Source organism: Trachymyrmex cornetzi, unplaced genomic scaffold (assembly GCF_001594075.2).
Source record: "Trachymyrmex cornetzi isolate Tcor2-1 unplaced genomic scaffold, Tcor1.1 scaffold374, whole genome shotgun sequence".
NCBI classification, from domain to species: domain Eukaryota; kingdom Metazoa; phylum Arthropoda; class Insecta; order Hymenoptera; family Formicidae; genus Trachymyrmex; species Trachymyrmex cornetzi.
In genome coordinates this window covers 66,818-84,972 of record NW_017298470.1, presented here as the reverse complement: position 1 = coordinate 84,972, position 18,155 = coordinate 66,818, and the positions used below count along the sequence as shown (strand labels likewise).

The following is an 18,155-nucleotide window of genomic DNA, read 5'->3' as shown; positions in this document are numbered from 1 at the left end:
GCGACCCTGGCCGCAGCCCGTGACCGACGAGCTACGTCCGCGCAAAGTAAGGTTGTTTCATGTATTTGGAATTGTGTCTCCCCAAACGCCATGCTTATATACGCATGATCGGAGAGTGTTTCATACTTCATGACGTGCCAGTCCATAAGCCTGGCCGCAATTGAGGGACTCGCAAACGCCACGTCAATAATAGATTCGCCCTGTGGCCTGATGCACGTACTAAATTTTCCCGTGTTCAGACAACACAGGCCAAAGTCCGAGGTCCAATTCTCCAGGATCCTTCCTCTGATGTCGGCCACCCTCAAGCCCCACATCTCACCGTGGGCATTAAAGTCTCCGAGGACTATTACCGGCGTATCCTGGAGGTGTCGAATGCACATTTCGATCTCCGTCAGTGTTTCCATGAATCTGTCAGTGTTGAGGCTAGGTGAGATATACGCCCCAATAACGCCTATTTTGCCCCACCAAATTGCCGCGAAGTCCTCGCCGCACTCAAATGGAGCGCATGGCAACGGGTTTGTGGTGTCTCCAAGTGAGCGCCACAGACCCTCTCGTGCTGGCAGTCCATTGCGGGTTCTCAGGAGGGATCCGGTATGGCTCCGCAATGATCGCCAGGCCGCATCCACCCTCGGCCATGGTTTGCAGCAAGAGATCCTGTGCACGGCCGGAGTGATTGACGTTCGCCTGTATTATCCGATTATCCTTTCCCCAGCCATGGATCCGCTCGTGTGGGATCCAAGTCGTCATCCTTTTCCACGGCGGTTTCAGGGGGGGAAGACATCAGCTGCGTATCATCAGCCTTCGCATCCGCCACTGTGATTCCTCCCACCGATGCCTCCGTCGCGTCCCTCTGTGCCACCACCGGAATCCCAGGTGATGATCCCAGAAGATCCGTCATAACGCCTTTAACGGCAGAACTCGTCCCGTTAACCGTCTCAATCTCCACTTCCATCGCCGTAGTGGTGGAGGTGGTAGAGCCCTCCTTGGGATAACGGATCGGTTTCCCAGATGTTCCCGCTGGTTTGGGTTCTGCACCAGTGGCAACCCTTAGTTTCCCAGAAACATCCGTTTTTGGCAGCACTCTGCTATTGTTTTTTTCGCCTTTCCCCCAAGCCTGTGGTTGGCAGGCCCTTTTCCGCACACACCACACAATGCGCCGGGTTATCACACTGCTTAACCTTGTGTCCCACTTCACCACAGCGGAAGCACCTGTCCCGTCTGTCCGCTTGATTGCGGCACTCCGCCTGCACGTGCCCCCGCTCGAGGCAGCGGAAGCATTGCAGTCCTTTGTTCGGCAGCAGCTTCACCCTGCTGGTTATCCACCCAATGCAGATTCTTGTTGACTTAAAGATCTTCAAGGCCGCTTTCAGCGGGCAGCAGATTCTCACCGTACCGAGGCCCCTCGGTGTATCCGTAATTTCGCCAATGTGGATTTCAGTTGGATCACATTCCCCGATTTCCGAAATCCGCGCATACAGATCCGCATGGGTAATGGATGCTTCCAGGTCGCGTAGGCGCAGTTCACCCATTTTTTCTGGGCGTGATATGACCACATCCGCGTTCTCCTCCGTGAGGTCTGCAAACAGCTGGGCCAAATCATTGGCCTTGGAGACTCCTGCTTCCCCACCTGGGATTTCCAAAAGTAGCGCACCCGTGCGTGCCTTTCTAGGTCTTAGCTCCAAGATGCCCAGAGCAGAGATATCGATTTTGTCCCTGGCCAGCTTCATCACTTGAGCGTAGCTAGCCTCACCACGGCAGCTGATCTGTACTACAGCTGACCGCGGCGGCCTTCTGCTCCTGGCCTTGGTATCGTCCCGCTGTGGACCCCTCGGTCCGCCTTCACGAGATTGCGTCCTTTCTGCTTCCTTTTCCAAGAAACGTTGTTTCCTTCCCTCTTTGCGGCCTACTACCTTGGACTATTGTTCGTTTAATTTGGTTGCTTCCACGGTAGATGCAGGGTGCTCCGCTCTCTCGGCCATCCTTCCGCCATTTCTGGCCGACCTAGACCGTGGCCTGGTCTTTCTCCTCATTTTGCTGTTGTCCCTTTTAAACAGTGGCGGACCCACGTCCGCTCTAGGGGGGCGACCAGTCGGCGCCACCTTATCAGGTGCATCCTGTTCTCGCGGGTCAAGCATGTTGCCGAATTCCCTCCGCATTACCTCAGTAACGATCTTGTAGATCATGGCGGGAAGGTCCTCGGCATTGCTGGATTTCTCGTCGGGCCGCGAGGTCTCCCTCGTCGTATTCCTCTGTCTTCTAGTGTTCTTTTCCACATTTTTATACTTCTGTGTTCGAATGACGATCCTCCCCGAACTATCGGCGACCTTGTAGTTGAGCTGAACCGGTCTGTCCTCAAGTACCAGTCGCTTGCCCCCAAGTGCGGGACGAAGCGCCGGGGGCATTTGTTCGGCTGTGGCAACACCACTTTCTGCTTCGCCTGCTTCGGTGGGTCTACCTCCATCGCCTCAGCAGGTTGCACAGTGCTCTGTCGAACACTGGCTCTAGTGACCGGCTTTTGTTTCGCCAGCCACGCCTCCTTTTCTCTTTGGAGGGATTGTAGCTCGACTTTGTACCTAGTCGCCTCCCCGGAAAATTCGATGTTTTTCCTCTTCTCTCTTTTGAGGTCTAAGGCGGTATTTCTACGGATGTCGTTGATTTCTCTTCGTAACGACGCGATTTCTTCGGATTGCGTGGCAAAGCCGCCACTCTTTTCCGCCCTGTCTTTTAAGACTTCCGTGCCTCCTATCGCAGAGGCTGCCACCAGCTTCAATGTTTTTTGGTAAGTGCCTTTGAGGTGAGAAGAAGTTTGGGCAATTCTAATCACCTCCATTAGGCCATCGTGCACTTCCTTGACCAGGTCCTCGGTCGGCATCCTCTCAGCCTCCTCCCTAGCCTTCTCGAAATTAATTCGAGACTTTTTGAGGAGGTCCCTGTCACCTAACTTGCGGATCGTCTCCTCCCTTGCAAGCTGAAGTAATCTTGTTTTTTCTTCATTGGCTGCCCTCATCACTTCTCGGCAGCCAATATACATCCCTGTTGTGCGGTATTGCCTCTTTTGTCCGGTGATAGAGATACCGGCTTCCACAGCACTCACCTTTTCCGGCGGAGATCCGTCAGAGCGCAACATTGCCGCCGGTGTGGTAGATTCTTCGTTGGTGGTAGTGGAGGAGCTAGACACAACGACCGGTGTGCGTCTGGTTCTTCGGGGCGGCTTCCAACATCCAGTCCTGTAGCCCTTGTCTTAGGGCGTGGTTTTCTAAAGAAGGAGGGATCTTTCTCTTCTTTACTTCCCTCGCTCGAGTCCTCGTCAGAGGCCGAGCTTGCTTCCTTCTTACTACTCCCTTCTTTGTCACTGTCTCTTGCAGCAGAGCCTTCACTAGCCTCATTGCCGGTGTCGGCTCCACCTGGGAGTCGGGGGGCTATTGGCTTCTCCTTACTGTTGGCTTTATCGCTGTCGAAAAGTTTGGAGATCGACTCGGTATTCGTGGTGGTGGTCGATTTAATCTCCACTTCCGAATCTTCTAGGATGTTCTCCGACTTTGATGTGTCGCCTTCCTCGTTGGCATACATCGTCGTTTTTTCATCAGCCGGGACCAGGCCTAGTGCAGAGAGGTGGTCTCCATCTACTACTGTAAGAGAGGTCTCGTAATACTCCCCCTCTTCCTCTGAGTTCTCCACTGGAGAGAACTCTTCCAGTCGGAGGCTCGTATCCGAGTTCCTCTCTTCTTCGGATTCGCTCCGAGATGACCGGCTCGAATCCTCTTCCATCTCCTGGTTCTTCGCAGGCGCTCTTTGTGACGTGGGCGGGCCTGCGGTGCACCCGCCCACGCGCCTGTCGCTCGATACTCGACACGGGTTTTCCGGACGCCCCCCCCCCCCCTGCGCCGGTAGCTGCCGGTTCTGACTCCGGCTGCTAACGTAAGAGTCTTTCTATATTTCTCCATGTATCGTCATTAAGAGGTTTTGGGGGGCTATTTTACAAGCGGCCCCCCACACCGGGTTACGTTTTCCTTCGATTAAAAACATGAGCAGGGGAATAACCAGTGCAATGGGATCAGAAACTGATCCCGCTGGTGACTCCCCTGCTCGACCACCAGGCTGTTGAGTCCTCTGTGCAATGGAGGTTTTACCCCCCAGAGGACTCCCATCCCGGGATGTCTGGCCGCCCCACAGGAGCGACCTGAACACCCGCTAGGGACACTGCGCCGTGCAATGGCCCGAGGGCCTGGCTAGCACTCTAGCCCTGGATCTTCGTGCGATGGGTTTTCCCCCTGAGGATCCCTTTGGCCACACCGGGATCCGTGTGCCACACCCGCCATCAGGAGCACCCAATGGCCGGGCAGCACGCCTGCGGGAGCACCCGCGTCGATCCTTTCGCTTGCGGAGCCCCGAGGGAACCACCCCATCCCCACAAGGGGGGAAGGGGAGGGCCCCACGGGAACCCCGCTCGCAGTGGGGGTCGAAACCCCACAACACGCACGGGCAGGGAGCAAACCTCCCCCTTTCGGCGCCGTGCCACCGGACGTTTGCAGTCGGGGTCGCCATCCCCTACCGGCACATTGGGGGGCCACTCCGAAGAGCGGGCCCCCTTGGGGTGCCGGACCCAGTGTACAGAGTCCTCCTATTTAATGGAGAACTCCGTACGGGGCGCGTTAGACCCCCAAGGCATCCCTTGGGGGAGCCCCCTCGCCGCAGCAAGGCCGCGCCCCATGAGAGGATACATGCTGTAGTCTTTTTTTTTGTGACGCAGGGGAAATGCGTTACGCATCTCCGTCTCCCTCGGGGGAGGGAGGCGGGGTATGTGGGACTCTCTCCTCGGAACTGCGGTTCTAAGGAGCCTACCCACTGAAACCCCTGCGGGCGTACCTAACCCGAGACGATTGGGACCCATCCGGGAGTTTCACAGCTGTAGTACATCCGGATGGGTCCCCGTGTTAGTTCTATTGGAACCTAACTTGTATTTACATGAGGGTGCGAAGACGCCGGCGACGCACCCTCCCTTTCCCGGTTACCCATCCCGTGGGGACTCGGGGCCCCCGCCCCGGGTCCCATGGGTCTTCCCAATGAGCCGTTTCGTCGGCTCAGCCTCATTGCCCTAACCTTTATTCCTGAGACCAGTCACCCTGCTAATCAGTGTGACCGTCAGTCTCCTCTTAATGATATCACATTTAGGGCCATGGCGGGAGGCATCTAAGTTAAAGATGGAGAAGACACCCCCCCCCCCCTGGTTTCAGAGCTACTGCCTGATTTCTATTAGGCAGAGCCCCTCACCGACCCGCTAATCGGTGCGGTGGCCCCACCTATTCCTGGTATTCTCTCGCCCGCATTATACCGTTCCCCCTCCCATGTTCGCCCTTTGAATCTGGGGGATGATCCCCCTTTCCCGTTCTCTTTCTCTTGTCTCCTTTATCATTACTGCCTCGCAGAATTCTAAAAAGGCGCATCTATCTTCTTTTCTCAGGGCCGTGACCACGGCACTATATGTGAGATCTAGGCCTATTACCTCCGTCAGTGCTCTCCTTTCCTCAGCCCATGTTGGACAGTATCGCAGGGTGTGCCTGGAAGAGTCGTTGTCCACTCCATAGAACCAGCATTCGGGCGTGAGCTCCCTCCCGATGCGACACAGGTACCTTCCGAAACACCCGTGTCCCGTACATGCTGTAGTCTTTTTTTTGTGACGCAGGGGAAATGCGTTACGCATCCCCGCCTCCCTCGGGGGAGGGTAGCGGGGTATGTGGGACACTCTCCTCGGAACTGCTGTCCCGAGGAGCCTACCCACTAAAACCCCTGCGGGCCTACCTAACCCGAACATTTGGGGTCCATCCGGGGATTTCACATCTGTAGTACTTCCGGATGGACCCCTGTACCTATACGTTTCCACGTATCCTACTTCTATGTACATGAGGGTGTGCAGACGCCGGCTACACACCCTCCATTTCCCTTGGCCCTTCTAGTGGGAGCTGTGGTCCCCCGTCCATAGCTCCGTGGGCCCTCCCTTCGAAGGGTCAAGTAAGCCTTGACTCGGCCTTCGAGTATTCTTCCTACTTATACTATCTTTGAGACCGGGAACCCCGCTATTCGGTGTCCCCGTATGTCTCCTCCTGATCGCTTTTGTAGGCGTGAGGGCCGCGGGGAGGGTATGCTAAATTAAAGTTGGAGAAGCCCCCTCCCCGCGGATTCGATGCCCGTAATTACGCACATCTTACCGTCCTGCTATCCAGTACAGGTCATCCCTCCTATCTATACGGTACTTGTCCCCGCGTGACCTTATTCGCAAATCTAACTTACCGATGATTCCCTATACTAATCTAATTCTAGCTAATCTTACCGAATCCACGACGGGGACCTCCTAAATTCTATCTGTGAGTGTCTATATGACCCTTCCTATCTTTTCTCATGAGATCGCATGTTGTTGAGCCGGAGAGTTGGCTCTTTCCCTACGCCTCTCCGCTTTTTTGAGACATTACTTTCTCGCAAAATTCTAATACCGCTTTTCTCCCCTTTTCCTCTCTCAAAGCTCTAACTATTGCTTTGAGGGAGAGATCTATTCCTATGATCCTTTGCAACTCTGTTCGTTCGGTATCCCACGATGGACAGTATCCCAGAGTATGCCTAGCCGAATTATTTGGCGAGTCGCAATGCCAGCATCCTCGAGTGGCCTCCCTCCCGATCCGACACAGGTACCTCCCGAAGCATCCGTGCCCCGTGAGGACCTGCGTCACCCGGAAGGAGCGGCTCACTCCAGCGTTCAACCATTCCTTCAATTGTTCACCTACCGCGCTGATGATGGTGTCTTCCTCTTGGGTTGTTTCCTTCAACCACTTTTCCCAGTTTCTGATCATTTTCCTCTTCGAAGTTTCGTTGATCAGTCTACTTCATTTTTATTAACTGGAGTGCCTCTTTCTCTCAAGATAGAGACCCTCTCGTAAATTTCCTCGTAGCATATTGCCTCCAATTCCCATGGAGGAACTCCTGCCAGGACTGAGTTTACAGCGTGCGATGTTGTCCTATACGCTCTAATTATCCTACCTGTAATTCTACGTTGAACCCCTCTCAATATTTGAATAACCCTTCTGTTTTTATACACCTGATACGCCCATATTGGCACTCTATATAGTGCTATGGATTTGATGATATTCGTATATAATTTCCTAGCCCTGTCGTTTGGTCCCCCTAAGTTTGATAGTAGCCTGCTAAGACTGAGGGCTGATCCCTCCAGTCTTGGCGCTAATTCTGAGAAATGGTCCGTGAATGACCATCTACTATCTAAAGTTAATCCTAGATATCTCATTCTTTGGCCCACCGAGATCTCCATTCCTGCTATATTGATCAATGTACTCGCGGGTCTTCCTTTCACGTGGAATCCTACAATCTCAGTCTTAGATGGGGCTGCCTCTAGTCCCATTTCTTCGATCTTTTGTATCACTGCACCTGCTGTTATGTTGGCTTCCACGGTGGCGTCCTCCCAGTCATCACCGGATACCAAAATTAGCGTATCATCCGCATAACATATTATACATCCTTCTTCCTCTTTATCATCTTTCTTCATTATATCGTCAAATCCTACGTTCCATAGCAGTGGCCCTAAAATGGAACCCTGTGAGACTCCTCTTTTCACATCTCTTTCACCCATAGTTCCATCATTTCTGGGGTATGAGAGCTTCCTATCTTTTAAATAATCCCTGATTATCCTTCTCAAATATAACTGAACTTTATGTTTATTAAGTGCCTTTCTTATCAATCCCCATGACATGGAGTTAAAGGCATTTTTTGTATCCAATGATTTTCCTATTACCACCTTTCCATCTTCAAAAGCGTTATCCATGTATGCCTTTGCGGTTGAAATTGCATCTATTGTTGATCTCCCCCTTCTGAAGCCGAATTGTCTCTGATGCAAATTCGGTCCTCTGGTGTCCAAGTGGGAGATTATTCTTTCCGAAATGATTTTTTCAAGCATCTTCGCCTCATCGTCCAATAAGCATATTGGCCGATAACCGGCTGCCTGGTCGTCTGGCTTATTGTGCTTTCTAAGAAGTACTAATTTTGCCTTTTTCCACCTAGACGGGAACTTACCGGATTTAAGGCAAGCTGAGTATGTTTCCCTCAGTTCTTTGGCCATGTCCTTGGCCGCTATTGCCCATGCCTTTGCTGGTACTCCACTTGGCCCTGGGGCCGCGTCTTTTTCAGTCATCCTTTTTGCTGCCAGCATAAGTTCCTCTTGAGATACCTTCATTTCTTCCCTCCATGCCGTTTCTCCCTCGTTCGGTAGCCCTGGTTCCCTCCCGTTGTCCTCTCTCTCACCTGGGAAGAGCCCGGTAAGCACTCGATCCAAAGTCTCGCTGTTTAGCGATTCGGTGAAAGGCGGTGCCCATCTTCTTAGCTTATTCGTCACTGCCTTATAAGGGCGACCCCATGGGTCTTCATTTATAGTTAAAACGAATTCCTCCCATGTACATGCTGTAGTCTTTTTTTGTGACGCAGGGGAAATGCGTTACGCATCCCCGTCTCCCTCGGGGGAGAGAGACGGGGTATGTGGGACTCTCTCCCCGAGGTGAATCCCTCGGGGAGCCTACCCACTAAAACCCCTGCGGACGTGCCTAACCCGAAGCGAATGGGACCCATCCGGGAGTTTCGCAGCAGTAGTACATCCGGATGGGCCCCGCTTATCTACTAAATTGTAGCCTATCCCCTATTTACATGAGGGTGTGAGGACGCCGGCAACACACCCTCCTATCCTTTTCACCCATCTCGAGGGAACCTCGGCCCCCCGCCCTCGGTTCCATGGGTCTATCCCGTGAGGGTCAGACTTGGACTGGCTAGGCCTCACAGCTCTACTGGTTTTTCGTTAGTATTTGAGACCAGCCGACCCGCTATTCGGTTCGGCTGTATGTCTCCTTCTGACACCCCAGTTATACTGAGTTAGGGCCACGGGGAGGGGCATCTAAGTTAAAGATGGAGAAGGTATCCCTCCCCGTGGTTTCGAGGTTCCTATCACTAACCTCTCGCCGCCCCGCTACTCGGTGCAGCGACCCCTCCTACTCTACATGCTGTAGTCTTTTTTTTTGTGACGCAGGGGAAATGCGTTACGCATCCCCGTCTCCCCCGGGGGAGGGAGACGGAGTATGTGGGACTCTCTCCCCGAAACTGCTGTTCCGAGGAGCCTACCCACTAAAACCCCTGTGGGCGTACCTAACCCCAACGTTTGGGGTCCATCCGGGGATTTCGCATCTGTAGTACTTTCGGATGGACCCCTGTACTATACGCTAAAGCGTATCCTAACTCTATGTGCCTGAGGGTGAGTAGACGCCGGCTACCCACCCTCTCTTACCCTGCGCCCATCTCGAGGGGGTCATGAACCCCCGTCCATGACCCCATGGGCCTTCCCTCGAAGGACCAATGGGAGACCATTGGTTCGGCCTTCGAGCGCTTCCCTACTTATTTTTTACTTCCTGAGACAGATGTCCCCGCTAGTCGGTGACATCTTGTGTCTCCTCCTGTCTGCCTCGAAGGCACGTGGGCCGCGGGGAGGGTAGACTAGATTAGAGATGGAGAAGCCCCCTCCCCGCGGGATCGATGCCCGTCAACCGGACATCTGGCCGCCCCGCTAATCGGTTCGGCCGCCCCACCTATCACTGCGGGCCTCTAGTCCCTAGACAAACCTATACTCTATCTTGACTGTACTCTTTCCCCTCTCCTGCTTATTTCCCTATACCTCGGACCCTTGCTTGTTCTAGGCACGCTACTAACCCGCGCAGATAACGCTACTCTTCCCTGCTGGTCGGGTTGGGCTAATCCCAAACCCGGCCTTCCTGCCTAACGTTTTTTCGCCTTAGCTATTTACACCTTCTCTAGGCTTTTTGTAACTACCTAGCCTAGGTAGCCAGGTCCCCTCTCTCTCTCTCTCTGGCTCTCTCTGCTACTTCCTTTCTGGTCATGACTTCCTCACAGAAAGTCATAACCGCGTGTCTCTTTTCTTCTTGCAGCATGGCCCTTATAACTGCACCTAATGACAAATCTGCTCCGATTTTTCTCTTCAATTCTTCTCGTTCTGTGTCCCAGGCCGGACAGTAGCCTAGGGTGTGTCTCGCCGTATCATTTGGCGAGTCGCAGTGCCAACATCTATTTGATGTCTCCCTCCCGATCCGACACAGGAACCTCCCGAAGCACCCGTGCCCCGAGAGGATCTGCGTCGTCCGGAAGGTGAGACCCACCCTTTCGTCAACCCACTCTCTGAGTTGCACCTTGATGGCCCCCAGCACTGTCTCTCCTTCTTTTTCCATGCGGTCAATCCACATTCTCCATTGGCCAATGAGCTTTCTTTTGGCGGTCTCCCTTATTGTTTCGATCTCCTTCCTCTGTATAGGGTTTGTTTGCTGCCCTGCTTCTTCTGATGTTAGAGATTCTTTCATAAATCTCCTCGCTGCATACCGCTTCCAGCTCCAGTGGGGGAACTCCCGCCAGAGCTGTGTTGACGGCGAAGGAGGTGGTCTTGTAGGCCCTCACCAATCGACCCGTAATTCTCCGTTGGACCGCGCGTAGAGTTCTTATTATTTTGTTACTCTTGAGCATCTCGTTCGCCCATATTGGGGCTCCATATAGCGCCATGGATGTGATGACGTTGATATATAGTTTTCTCGCCTTTCGATTCGGGCCACCCAGGTTCGGCAGTAGCTTACTCAGGGCCAGAGCAGCTTTTTCCAATCTGGGTGATAGCCCCTCAAAGTAGGGCACGAATGTCCACCTGGTGTCCAAGGTGAGTCCAAGGTATTTCATCCTTGTTCCCACTAGGACCTCAACACCGGCCACGCTGATCGCCGTGTTCGCTGGCCTACCCCTTTCGCAGAAGCCGACCACTTCTGTCTTAAGCGGGGCTACTTCCAGCCCCATGTCCTGTATTCTTTGGACGATAGTTTCTACCGCCATTTCCGCCTCCATAGTGGCTTCCTCCCAGTCCTCACCTTTAGACAGTACCAGCGTATCATCGGCATAGCATAATACCGAGCAATCCAGATGAAGGTCTCCCCTTTTCATCGCCTCATTAAAACCGAGGTTCCATAGGAGAGGCCCTAGGATCCTTGGGGAACCCCTCTTCGCACCTCTTGCTCTCCCTTTCTGCGCCATGCTGTAGTCTTTTTTTTTTTGTGACGCAGGGGAAATGCGTTACGCATCCCCGCCTCCCCCGGGGGAAGGAGACGGGGTATGTGGGACTCTCTCCCCGAAACTGCTGTTCCGGGGAGCCTACCCACTAAAACCCCTGCGGGCGTACCTAACCCGGACATTTGGGGACCATCCGGGAATTTCACATCAGTAGTACTTCCGCGGATGGCCCCCTGAACTATACGTCATACGTATCCTATCTATATACATGAGGGTTTGCCGACGCCGGCGACACACCCTCCTTTTCTTTGGCCCCTCTCGTGGGAGCTGGGGACCCCCGTCCCCGTCTCCCAGGATCCTCCCCTCGAAGGGTCAGGAATTTCCTAACTCGGCCTTCGAGATTTCTTCCTACTTAAGCTACTGTCTGAGACCGTGGGCCCCGCTATTCGGTGCCCACGTCTGTCTCCTCCTGTGAGCCTTTTCAGGCATGAGGGCCGCGGGGAGGGGGTGCTAAGTTAGAGATGGAGAAGCTCCCTCCCCGCGGGATCGAGGTCCGTCGGTATGGACTTCTGACCGTCCTGCTATTCAGTCCGGACATCTCTCCTAGCTATGGAATATGTCCCCGTGTGGCCTTATTCTTAATTTCCTTTCCTGATGTTTCCCATTCCGAATCTATCTACCTAGTCTAATCCATCGCGGGGGTTTTCCAAAACCTGACTATGTTTTTGTTTGTATGCCTCCTTTCTAATTTGTTTGTTTCAAATCGCGGGTTATGAGTCCAGAGAGTCTGCTCTTTCCCTGAGCCTTTCCGCCTTTTTTTTTTGTTTGATAACTTTCTCGCAGAACTTTAATACTGCTTTCCTACTGCTCGTGTCTCCTCTCAGAGCTCTGATTATGGCTTTGAGGGAGAGATCTGCTCCTATCACTCTTTGCAGTTCTATTCTTTCTCCGTTCCACGCTGGGCAGTACCCCAACGTTGTTTCGCCGAATCGTTTAATGAATTGCAGTGCCAGCAATTTCGTGTGGCCTCCCTCCCGATTCGACACAGGTACCTCCCGAAGCATCCATGCCCCGTGAGGACCTGCGTCGTCCGGAAGGAGAGGCCCACCCCTGCGTTTAGCCAGTCTCTTAGTTGGCTATTTACCGCGCCTAATATGGTGTCTTCTTCCTGGGTGGATTCTTTTATCCATTCTTCCCAATTTCGAATCATTTTTCTCTTAGCGGATTCTCTGATTGTTTCCACTTCTTTTTTGTCTACCGGGTTGCCTCCTTTTTTCAGAATAGCTACCCTCTCATAGATCTCCTCGTAGCAGCTTGCTTCTAGCTCCCATGGTGGAACTCCTGCCAGGGCTGTATTGACCGCGTGCGAGGTTGGCCTGTACGCTTTGATTATCCTACCCGTGATTCTTCGTTGGGCCTCCCTTAGTATTTGGGTGACCTTTCTATTCTTGCTTATCGAGTGCGCCCATATTGGTGCTCCGTATAGGGCTATCGATTTGACGACATTATTGTACAATTTTCTAGCCCTATCATTCGGGCCCCCTAGGTTGGGTAATAGCCTGCTTAACGAGAGGGCTGATCCCTCTTTGTATTCTAGGTGCTAGCTCTGTGAAGTGTTCCGTGAATGTCCACTTGCTATCCAGTGTCAGCCCAAGGTATCTCATCTTTTGGCCTACCGAAATTTCCATTCCTGCTATGTTAATCGTAGCACTCGCTGGTCTTCCTTTTCTATGAAACCCTACGATTTCCGTCTTGGATGGGGCTATTTCTAGACCCATCCCCTCAATTTTTTGAATGACTGTGCCTGCTGCGAAGTTGGCCTCCATCGCGGCGTCATCCCAATCCTCGCCAGATACCAATATGAGCGTATCGTCCGCATAGCAAATAATGCAGCCTTCTTCTTTTTTATCCACTTTCTTCATAACGTCATCGAAACCGATATTCCACAGAAGTGGCCCTAGGATGGAGCCCTGTGGAACTCCTCGTTGAACGACTCTATCGCCCATGGTTCCGTCATTTCCTGGGAATGAAAGCTTCCTATCTTTCAGGTAGTCCCTGATAATCCTTCTCAGGTAGAGTGGAACTTTGTGCTTGTTCAGTGCCTTTCCTATCAGTTCCCATGGCATGGAGTTGAAGGCATTTTTTATGTCCAACGAAATTCCGATGACCACCTTTCCATCCTCGAACGCGTTGTCCATGTATTCCTTCGCGGTGGAGATTGCGTCAATCGTGGATCTCCCTCTTCTGAAGCCGAACTGTCTTTTGTGCAGGTTCGGTCCTCTGTTGTTTAGATGGGATATTATCCTTTCCGTTATGATTCTCTCTAACAGCTTTGCTTCATCGTCCAATAGACATATTGGACGATACCCCGCTGCCTGATCGTCTGGTTTATTATGTTTCCTGAGAAGCACTAGTTTTGCCATTTTCCACCTTGTTGGGAATCTATCGTGTCTTAAGCAAGCTGAGAACGTTTCCCTCAATTATTTGGCCATGTCCTTGGTCGCGATAGCCCATGCCTTCGCAGGTACTCCGCTTGGCCCTGGGGCCGCGTCTTTTTCTAGCATCTTTTTCGCAGCTAGCATCAGTTCCTTTTGGGATACCTTCATGTCATCCCTCCAGGCTGATTCTCCCTCGTTCGGTAGCCCTGGCTCCTTCCAATTATCTTCTCTCTCGCCTGGAAATAACCCAGTTAGCACCCGATCCAGTGTGTCACTGTTTAACGATTCAGTGAATGGTGGGGCCCATCTTCTCAGTTTATTAGTTACAGCCTTGTAAGGACGACCCCATGGGTCTTCATTCAGGGTTAGAACGAATTCCTCTCATGCTCTGGCTTTCGCTTTCCTTATGACTTTGCTGAAGGTGTCTCTGGCCTGTCTAAATTCGTTTAGTTTCACTTCGGTCTCCTCTTCGTTTAGAGCGTTTCTCCTTCTCCTCGCCCTTCTCAGTCTTCTCCGTGTAGCTGAGAGTTCGGACCTTAGCTGGTCTAATTCAGTGGACCACCATGGCACAGCTTTACGCATTTTAGCTTCACTCCTCGGCATGGCTATATTGCACGCCTCTATCATTATGCTCTGGACTCTGTCGGCCGTCCCTTCGATATCCTCTCCTATATCTTCTTCGGTCATGTAGTGCTTAGTCCAGCAGCTGGCTATAATTGCTGCTGACAGCATGTCCTTATCTAATTTTTTGACCGCCCATCTTTTTGTTTGAGGGGAGCGTTCCTTTGTTTTTTGCATCCTTGTTTTCCTGATCTCAATCTCTATATACATATGATCGGATCTGCTCTCCCGATCCGACACCTTCCATGAGAAAAGTCTTCTTGCTGCTACTGGAGTGGCAAAAGTGAGATCTACTATTGATTCTCCTGAATATCTCACACAGGTACTCTTTCCCCCGTGGTTTAAGCAGCAGAGGCCTAGCCGGCTTGCCCATTCTGCTACAGTCTTTCCGCGTAAATCCGTAGTCTTGGACTGCCACATGATATCTTTAGCATTAAAGTCTCCAAGTACAAACATTGGTGTATTGTCCATCTGTTGGATCAGTTCTTCCATCTCCTCGAGTGCTTCCTCGAATTGTCTTATGTTCAGACTAGGAGGAAGGTATACTCCAATTAGAACCATGTCACCCCATCGTATCGACGTGTGACACGCCATGTTGTAGTCTTTTTTTTTTTGTGACGCAGGGGAAATGCGTTACGCATCCCCGCCTCCCTCGGGGGAGAGAGGCGGGGTATGTGGGACTCTCTCCTCGAGGTTAGTCCCTCGGGGAGCCTACCCACTAAAACCCCTGCGGACGTGCCTAACCCGAAGCGAATGGGGCCCATCCGGGAGTTTCGCAGCAGTAGTACATCCGGATGGACCCCGCTTGTCTACTTGCGTAGCCTATCCCCTATTTACATGAGGGTGTAAGGACGCCGGCAACACATCCTCCTATCTTAACCCATCTCGTGGGAACCTCGGGCCCCCGCCCGAGGCTCCATGGGCCTATCCCGTGAGGGCCAGACTAAGTCTGGCAAGGCTTCACAGCCCTGCAGATCTCTCGTTGGTTTGCGAGACCAGCCGCCCCGCTAGTCGGTGCGGCTGTACGTCTCCTCCTATCGCCCAGGTTCGCTGGGTTAGGGCCACGGGGAGGGGGTATCTAAGTTAAAGATGGAGAAGATACCCCTCCCCGTGGTTTCGAGGTTTCCACCTCTCGCCGCCCCGCTATTCGGTGCGGCGTCCCCTCCTGCCTACCCTGCTTCATATCGCTAGTTCGCAAAACGCAGCGTAAATCTCCCCGTACTAACGTCAGGGCCACGGGGAGGGGTATCTAAGTTAAAGATGGAGAAGATACCCCTCCCCGCGGTGTCGGAACTCGTGCAGCACGAGCACGATTGAGTCCCTCACCGCACACGATACGGTGTCCCCTCCTGTGCCTGGTGTCCCTAACCATAATCTACTCGCGGTTATTTCATTCCCCTAGTCTATTCTTATCGCACCTTGAGCTGGTAGTCCAGCCGCCCTCTCTCTGTCCCTTTCGATGGCTTCTTTCCTGGTGATAACCGCTTCACAATACAACTCCAGGAAGGCTCTCCTCCCGTCTTCCCTTCTCAGGGCCGTAACGATCGCCCTCCAATCAAGGTTCTGCCCCACAACGTTCTGCAGCGCGCTCCTTTCTGTTGTCCAGGCTGGGCAGTATTGGAGTGTGTGCCTCGCCGAATCGACCTCGGCATCACAGCTCCAGCATTCTGTTGGCTTAAATGAAGCCGAAACGTACATGTAATTGGATAATTTATTGAATATATATTTACTTAATTGCGCACGAATTACTGCGATTTAGCTCTTAATTGCCCTTTATTCACTTTATTTTGTTAACTACCCACTAAAACCCCTGCGGGCGAACCTAACCCGAACGTCTGGGGTCCATCCGGGAATTTCACATCTGTAGTACTTCTGGATGGACCCCCATAACTATACGTAATCACGTAACCTAACCGATTATTTACATGAGGGTGGGTAGTCGCCGGCTACCCACCCTCCCTTGCCCTTTGCCCATCTCGAGGGGAACATGAACCCCCGTCCATGACCCCATGGGCCTTCCCTCGAAGGGCCAGTGGCAAAGCCGCTGACTCGGCCTTCGAGTTCTCTCCGCCATGCTGTAGTCTTTCTTTTTTTTTTTTGTGACGCAGGGGAAATGCGTTACGCATCCCCGCCTCCCCCGGGGGAGAGAGGCGGGGTATGTGGGACTCTCTCCTCGGGGCTGCTGCCTCGAGGAGCCTACCCACTAAAACCCCTGCGGGCGTACCTATCCCGGACATATGGGGCCCATCCGGGGATTTCACGACTGTAGTACTTCCGGATGGACCCCTGAACTATACTCTAATGCGTATCCTAACTATAATACATGAGGGTGGGTAGACGCCGGCTACTCACCCTCTCTTGCCGTGAGCTCATCTCGAGGGGGCCATGGACCCCCGTCCGAGTTTAACTCCCTATTTTATGCGCACCATTGAGACCGATGGCCCCGCTATTCGGTGCCATCGTTTGTCTCCTCCTAATTGTCCTTATGGACACGTGGGCCGCGGGGAGGGTAAACTAAGTTAAAGATGGAGAAGCCCCGTCCCCGCGGTATCGATGATCGTCTGTCGACAACATCTGGCCGACCCGCTAGTCGGTTCGGCCGTCCCACCTAGCACCGCAGGTAATACCTAGTTACCCCGCTTATCTACACCGGGAGGATAGCGCTCCTCTTCTCGTCTCTTGTCGGAATGGGCTAGTCCCGATTCCGGCTTTACCCTTTATTTCTCGCCTTATTTATACCCTTTGGTGATCTTTGTATCTGCCAGTTCTGCCTAGGTAGCCAGATCCCCTCTTTCTCTGGCCCTCTCTGCTACCTCCTTTCTGGTCATTACCTCTTCGCAAAAGGCCATGACCGCGTGCCTTTTCCCTTCTTCTATCATGGCCCTTATAACGGCCACTAATAACAGATCTGCTCCGATCTTCCTCCTTAGTTGTTCCCGCTCTGCATCCCATGCTGGGCAATAGCCAAGGGTGTGCCTCGCCGTATCGTTCGTTGAGTCACAATGCCAACACCTGTTTGTCGTCTCCCTTCCGATCCGACACAGGAACCTCCCAAAGCACCCATGCCCGGAGAGGACCTGCGTCGTCCGGAAGGTAAGACCCACCTCGGCCTCGACCCATTCCCTAAGCTGTACCTTTATAGCGCCTAGGACCGTTTCTCCTTCCTTTTCATGATGATCGATCCATTTCCTCCATTGAACTATTAGTTTTCTTCTTGCGATCTCCTTGATTGAGTCGGTTTCCTTCTTCTGAATAGGGTTGTTTATCGCCCTATTTCTCCTTATGCTCGAGATTCTTTCGTACACCTCTTCGCAGCTAATGGCCTGTAACTCCATTGGAGGGACGCCTGCCAGGGCCGTGTTGACGGCGAATGAACTGGTCTTATACGCCCTAACCAATCTGCCCGTTATCCTACGTTGAACCGCGCGAATTATCCTAATTATTTTTCTGTTCCTGAGCATTTCATTCGCCCATATTGGCGCCCCATATAACGTCATTGATGTGATGACGTTCACCGCCATGCTGTAGTCTTTTTTTTTGTGACCCAGGGGAAATGCGTTACGCATCCCCGCCTCTCCCGGGGGAGGGAGGCGGGGTATGTGGGACTCTCTCCCCGGGACTGCTGCCTCGGGGAGCCTACCCACTAAAACCTCTGCGGGCGTACCTAACCCGAACATTTGGGGTCCATCCGGGAATTTCACTCTGTAGTACTTCCGGATGGACCCCTGCACTATACGCTAGTGCGTATCCTAATCCTCTATATACATGAGGATGGGTAGACGCCGGCTACCCATCCTCTCTTGTCGCTAACCCATCACGCGGGGACCATGGACCCCCGTCCATGGCCCCATGGGTCTCCTCTCGAAGGGCCAAGGCGAGCCTTGACTCGGCCTCCGAGTTTACTCCCTACTTGTTACGCTTCCTTGAGATCGAAGCCCCCGCTAATCGGTGACCTCGTATATCTCCTCCTGTTGCCTCGAAGGCACGTGGGCCGCGGGG

The 18,155-nt window shown here is 52.9% G+C and overlaps 4 protein-coding genes across 4 annotated transcripts; all 4 read right to left on the bottom strand.

The window, feature by feature from the left end:
- Positions 1-6,437: 6,437 nt before the first annotated feature.
- On the bottom strand, positions 6,438-6,842 carry LOC108763668 (uncharacterized). Its single transcript, XM_018511505.1, has one exon. The coding sequence runs from the start codon at positions 6,840-6,842 to the stop codon at positions 6,438-6,440; it is 405 nt and encodes a 134-aa protein (XP_018367007.1).
- A 3,442-nt stretch (positions 6,843-10,284) lies between these two features.
- On the bottom strand, positions 10,285-11,121 carry LOC108763667 (uncharacterized). The gene has a single exon (XM_018511503.1). The coding sequence runs from the start codon at positions 11,119-11,121 to the stop codon at positions 10,285-10,287; it is 837 nt and encodes a 278-aa protein (XP_018367005.1).
- A 2,795-nt stretch (positions 11,122-13,916) lies between these two features.
- On the bottom strand, positions 13,917-14,750 carry LOC108763666 (uncharacterized). Its single transcript, XM_018511502.1, has one exon. The coding sequence runs from the start codon at positions 14,748-14,750 to the stop codon at positions 13,917-13,919; it is 834 nt and encodes a 277-aa protein (XP_018367004.1).
- An 804-nt stretch (positions 14,751-15,554) lies between these two features.
- On the bottom strand, positions 15,555-16,230 carry LOC108763664 (uncharacterized). Its single transcript, XM_018511501.1, has 2 exons — positions 16,111-16,230; positions 15,555-15,830 (listed from the first exon to the last, which is right to left on the bottom strand). Exons 1-2 carry the CDS (start codon positions 16,228-16,230, stop codon positions 15,555-15,557), a joined length of 396 nt encoding a protein of 131 aa, XP_018367003.1.
- Positions 16,231-18,155: the final 1,925 nt, after the last annotated feature.

Coding starts and splice junctions, on each gene's coding strand:
- LOC108763668 (XM_018511505.1), bottom strand. CDS start 6,842: ATGATCAGAAACTGGGAAAAGTGGTTGAAGGAAACAACCCAAGAGGAA.
- LOC108763664 (XM_018511501.1), bottom strand. CDS start 16,230: ATGGCGGAGAGAACTCGAAGGCCGAGTCAGCGGCTTTGCCACTGGCCC. Junction 15,831..16,110: donor TGGGCAAAGGGCAAGGGAGG/GTGGGTAGCCGG, acceptor GCTTCATTTAAG/CCAACAGAATGCTGGAGCTG.
- LOC108763666 (XM_018511502.1), bottom strand. CDS start 14,750: ATGGCGTGTCACACGTCGATACGATGGGGTGACATGGTTCTAATTGGA.
- LOC108763667 (XM_018511503.1), bottom strand. CDS start 11,121: ATGGCGCAGAAAGGGAGAGCAAGAGGTGCGAAGAGGGGTTCCCCAAGG.